The sequence below is a fragment of the Pagrus pagrus genome, assembly GCF_965226575.1.
Source record: "Pagrus pagrus genome assembly, chromosome: 7".
Lineage (NCBI taxonomy): Eukaryota > Metazoa > Chordata > Actinopteri > Spariformes > Sparidae > Pagrus > Pagrus pagrus.
Window position 1 is genome coordinate 12,332,890 of NC_140191.1, and position 5,568 is coordinate 12,338,457.

General features: G+C 42.7%; 1 protein-coding gene across 1 annotated transcript; it reads left to right on the forward strand.

Annotated features, from left to right (window-relative positions):
- Positions 1-323: 323 nt before the first annotated feature.
- Positions 324-4,458, forward strand: tpi1b (triosephosphate isomerase 1b). The gene is made up of 7 exons (XM_084357464.1): positions 324-537; positions 2,614-2,737; positions 2,937-3,021; positions 3,137-3,269; positions 3,405-3,490; positions 3,590-3,677; positions 3,762-4,458. The coding sequence occupies exons 1-7, from the start codon at positions 429-431 to the stop codon at positions 3,878-3,880; spliced, it is 744 nt and encodes a 247-aa protein (XP_084213590.1). The 5' UTR covers positions 324-428; the 3' UTR covers positions 3,881-4,458.
- Positions 4,459-5,568: the final 1,110 nt, after the last annotated feature.

A 5,568-nucleotide genomic window follows, 5' to 3' on the forward strand; every position in this document is an offset into this window, starting at 1 on the left:
TCGAAAAATAGAAATACATTGAAGAATAAAATCAATAAAGGACGATAAGAAGATGTTAAGATGTAAAATCTTGAACGCAGAACTTTTCCCTGAGGTATTACTTCTTTTACTTAAGTAGAAAATCTTCTCTCAGCCCCCTCCTCCCAACAGGTTGATCCATATGTGGGAAAGCTTTACGCAAAGCACCTGAACGCAGCATGACATTTTGCTCTTCCCCTTCCTCAAAAGGGGGGAGATGCGTTTGCGGGCGTGCCGCCACAAACCAATGAAGCCGAGCGAGAGGAGGGGTCAACTCTCCCGTGATCATAAAAACTCTGAGCTGCTCTCTCACGTTCGCTCTCTTACCCCAGACGAAGTGCACCCTGGTGGGCTCTTGGTACCGTTTTAATTCTTAGCAAAACCAGCAAAAAAACAACAACACCGCAAACATGACCAGGAAATTCTTCGTTGGTGGAAACTGGAAGCTGAACGGCGACAAGAAGAGCCTTGGGGAGCTCATGCACACCATGAACGCAGCCAAGGTGGACCCCAATGTCGGTACGTTGATTTTGACAACCTCCTCACCAAACCTCCTTTAGAAAATTCAGAATTTTAGCCACCTGTTTTCCGATTATCCTAATCACATTGTTAGCTACTCCAGCCACTCCTCCTCTTTTTGTTTCCTCTTCTTTTTTTTTTTTTTTTTTTGGAAACCGATTTTCCATCCAGGCTCAAAATGGCTCGGTCATTCAATAAATCAATATCACCATTAGCATCACACACTTCACATCTTCTCCATTTTATACCCTCGTGAAGTTGCATTCAGTGTCTGTTTTTCGATTTTGCACCGAGCAAAGACATTGAAGAGGCACAAACCCGGGGCAGACATAAATGTATGAATAGAAATGACGGGTTTTCAGTCATGGTGGTGCGGGTGGGTGTGCGTTTACAGCGGCACGTAGTCCAGCAGCCAGCTCAGCCTCTGCTGTGACAGTGTAGGGTGCATTCAAGTGAGGCTCCTCGTTTACAGCTCAGACTGATGATACAGTAGCCTGTTGTTAGCTTCATGGGAAGTTTGGTTTCCTAGCTGTCCAACTTTCAATTTCCATGGTCACGGAAGTGTTTAATCGCTCTGAAGGCCGCAGAAAAAACAGATAAATCAATTGTTTAGTTGTTCTTTTGTTCCGTCTACGATTTTCCAGCGCTACCTGAATGCAGCAGGGGACATTTGCCCTGTTGCTGACTGCTTCCTCCAGACTGGAGACTACTCACACTCCTGCTGCTATTCCTCTTTTAATTTGGGCTATTTTTTTTCATTCAGTGCATGATACTCTGCAGGAAGTTAGCATCAACAGGCAGACATTGAATGTGTCCTGGCCTGTTTGTTCCTGTGTGCTTCTCCTGCAAACTGGTGTTATGCAACCATAATGTTGTGCATGCACACCAGTGACGGGTCTGATCTGCTCCCGAGCAAACTCTCACTCACAGTTCAGACTATCCTTGGACCTTGCTCCACTAATGAATCCACCCCCTTACAGTGCCAGTGTGAAACCCAAGCAGACTTTTCCCACTGGTCTCTCCGTGCAGCTTTTAAAGTCAAAGTTCAGCTGTTTCCTCCCCAGACTCTTCTTCTGCACATGTTCCTTATGTTTGACCCTTTTAAACGCAGTGTCATGACTTTCCTCCGACCTCTGCAGAATGCAGTCATGTAGGCGACCTTTAGGAGGCTGAACTCAGACCTTTAATGCAGGGAGGCTTGAGTGTGTCCAGAGAGGAATGACCTTTACCAAACCAATAATAACAGGAGGCCTTTAATATAGACTCTCGTGACCCCAAGATATAGTTACAATTTTAATGTCAGTGTCTTGACTGTACTGTACTCTGTTTGACCCGTGCAGACTGTACTGCTGTTGAAATCTGCACATGAGGACAAACATTTTGTAACTGTTGACACTACAATACACGTCAGCAGCAATGGAGTATAATAAAATGTGTTTACTCATGTACAGTACTTCAGTATAATTTTGAGGAACTTGAGGTTCACTTGAGTATTCACATTTTCTCCTGCTTTGTACTTCCACTCCACTGTGGAGACAAATATTTTCCTTTTTACTCCCTGACATTCATGTGATAACTTTAGTTTCTCGTTACTTTGCAGATTTCATGCTGCAAAATGAGTGCAGTTTTAAATAAAATGGATAGAAATAATATAGGACTAGACAGCTTCTTCAAGTCACTGATGTGAGGATATTCACGATTATCCCAAGCACCACAGTTAACTAATCCTGAGTGTATTTTATTGCAACCCATGATAAAATTTTATATTCTCCCATCACTGGAAAAGACTGAGCCGAATTTGTCCCTTTAGTCCCCCTGGTGTTGTCTTACTGTGGGAAGAAGTGCATATTTAGTTGTGTACTTGGCAGCAGCTCAGGGTGGTTGTTCAATGTTTATACAGGCTGTCATTTTAACTGGGAGGTCGGTGTTAAAGCACACATTTTGCATCTGAATTACACCAAATGTGAATCCCAAACTACTGTCACATCATTAATATTAAATACGTTGGTCAAAATGTCTTCATATTTGGTTTTATGACGAGTATCACTCATTTGTTTTCTTCTTCTGTGTTCACAGAGGTGGTGTGCGGTGCTCCTTCAATCTACCTGGACTTTGTCAGGACCAAGCTGGACGCCAAGTTCGGCGTGGCCGCTCAGAACTGCTACAAAGTCGCCAAGGGTGCCTTCACTGGGGAGATCAGGTGGGTTTTTCTCCCTTTGGAAGGAAAATGACAAGATAATGAGCTGATGAAGATGGATCGATGAGATCATTTCATCATATAGCAGCTTAAAAAAATCAGACTTGAATCATATCTATGAAATCTTGTTAATGTTTCATATCATAGTATTAAAACTGTTTGATTATTTTGTGTTTATTTTTTGAATGTAATCTGTCTGCAGCCCTGCGATGATCAAGGACTGTGGTGTGAACTGGGTGATCCTGGGACACTCTGAGAGGCGCCACGTCTTCGGAGAGAGCGATGAGGTAATTCTGGACGATATTATCTTTTATCACCTCGTCATTGCATGTGCTGACGCAAGAGTGCCCAATGAGTAAGAAACACATCAAATCACATCACTTTTTTTTTGGGTTTCGTTAGCTCATTGGTCAGAAGACAGCCCACGCTCTGGAGAATGGTCTCGGTGTCATCGCCTGCATCGGCGAGAAGCTGGACGAGAGGGAGGGCGGCATCACCGAGAAGGTCGTCTTCGAGCAGACCAAGGTCATCGCAGGTACGTGACACCTGACAACCCCATGTTCACGAGCGAGTCTGAATGTTCTTTTCAGGGACAGTTTGTGCAAGCGAGAGTGTGGTGGATATCAGACATCTTGTGAAATTCGAGTCTTATCACACGTCTCTTTCACAGACAATGTAAAGGACTGGAGCAAGGTCGTGCTTGCCTATGAGCCTGTGTGGGCCATTGGCACCGGCAAGACCGCCTCCCCACAGCAGGTAAATATAAGAAACCACTGGAAATGATAAAAAAAAAAAAAAAAAGACTATCTTCTCTTATAAACAATCATAATGTGTGTTTTCTGTGTGGGATTTCAGGCACAGGAGGTTCATGACAAACTGAGGGGCTGGCTGAAGAAGCACGTGTCTGAGGCTGTAGCCAACTCCGTGAGGATCATCTACGGAGGTCAGTCAGCATGATGAGATAAAGTTGTATTTTCTCATTTTCTTTTTCCACATCAAATTTTATAAAGCCGTTCTTTTTTTTTAGGCTCTGTGACCGGTGGTACCTGCAAGGAGCTTGCCTCCCAGAAGGACGTCGATGGTTTCCTCGTGGGCGGAGCATCTCTCAAGCCAGAGTTCATCGAAATCATCAACGCCAAGGCATAAAAACTCCATCAGCTGCAGCAAGGCGAGATCAGAGGCCGGCTCCATTCATCCCTCACACTCAGCACTTAGTCCTCTTCCCCTTTTTATTCAAAGTATTCGTGTAATGACGTCATTCCCTCCTTTTCCTTTGTTTTTCTTGGGTATATTTTGTCATGAAGAAAAGGGACAGGTTGACACATACACTGTACTGCACTGAAAAGAGTTAAGCCCACTGAGAAATAGCCCATGTGCGTACTAACTTCCACACCAAGTGCTCAAGCTGCAGACTGACAACTACACCTTGAGGTGGACGGCCAGTCCGCGCCTTTACTTGAAAAGTTTACGAACTTTTTTTTGTAAGCAGTGTCACAGCTCATGTCAATCAGATATATTTTGTCTTTTTAATATCTGTGTGTCTCTTTCTTGTGTGATTATGATGTTCTGTGGCTTTTACCTCCCTGTAGACGTGCATGATCCACTTTCTGATTGGCTGTTTTGCCGAGAAGGAAAGTGTCCATTACATGTTAATCATATTGGCCGAAGAGTTAAAGGGTGGGAAGGCTGTAAGGAAACATTATAATAAACAGTTTAGAGACTGATCTAGTGTGTTGTGTCTTATTTTGCTTTTGTCTCGATGAGTTTATCCCAAGATCTTCTACAGCAACTCTGCCATATTCCCTATATTTTTATAATAAGAACTTTTATTTATCTATAACTTTTTAAGGACAATTTACAAAAGAGCTTTACAAAGACATAAAAACATGAGAAAAGTTCATTTTTAAGAGGGATTTTAAAGAAGAAAGAGCTCTTACATTTTCTTTTAGCCTTGCACTACATAAACGAACCCTTCTTAATAGAAATACCTGCTATTAACTGCTCTTCAGGCTGCTCTGCTCGCATACAGATGATGGTAATCCCAGTGGTATTCTCAGGATGGTGAGGAGAGAGTGTCTCGTTACAGTAGTGAACTCCTGTTAAGACAATGCCATGCAGAGAAGCATTCGACTGCTATTTTTATCTCATCTCTGAACTCAAATAGAAGCACAGCAGCAGTGAAAGATTCATGTATCAGGGGAAACTTGTAGCTCAGCTAATTACAAACTTGCACACAGAAACCAATGTTTATTAGTCTGTAACATAAAACCCCAGAGCATGCTGAGCATATTAATCACCACATCCTGCTTGTTGGAACAGTTTTATTCCCACTTCAGAAGTGTTATTAGGTCTAAATGTATGGGGAATTTAGATTTTTAGATTGATCCAGCAAAAACAGTCTTTTCCATTTGTTCTCCTGAAGCATCAACCAGTATGTGTGTTCAGCCCGAGCTGAGGTCAAAATCTCATTTTTGATTTCCTTTACAGTCTGCAGTCTGTCTTCAGCAAACACTTGGTTTTAACCAAATATTTGTCCGCCTCAGTGTCTTTGTCTTCTTTATATTCCAACTGTGTTGAAACAGCACAGTGCTGTAGGCATGTGCAGGAGGGGGACAATGTAATACGAATACGATATGATGTGATGTAATTCAATACAATAGCCTTTTGGAAAATAGTGTACAATGTCTTATACTTTACACAAATAATCGGGAACAGAAGAAGAAGATAAAAAAAAGTCCTTGAGTCCTGCTACATCTATTTTTAGACAGCGGAGTGTTGAGGATGAGTTCAGGACTCTGACAGCCTGGGGGATGAAGCTGCTCGATTGTCTGGTG

Excerpts from the sequence above, each read along its gene's own strand:
- tpi1b (XM_084357464.1), top strand. The coding sequence starts at position 429 with ATGACCAGGAAATTCTTCGTTGGTGGAAACTGGAAGCTGAACGGCGAC. Across the intron at positions 3,270-3,404 it reads GCAGACCAAGGTCATCGCAG|ACAATGTAAAGGACTGGAGC; the intron begins GTACGTGACACC and ends TCTCTTTCACAG. Across the intron at positions 3,678-3,761 it reads CGTGAGGATCATCTACGGAG|GCTCTGTGACCGGTGGTACC; the intron begins GTCAGTCAGCAT and ends CTTTTTTTTTAG.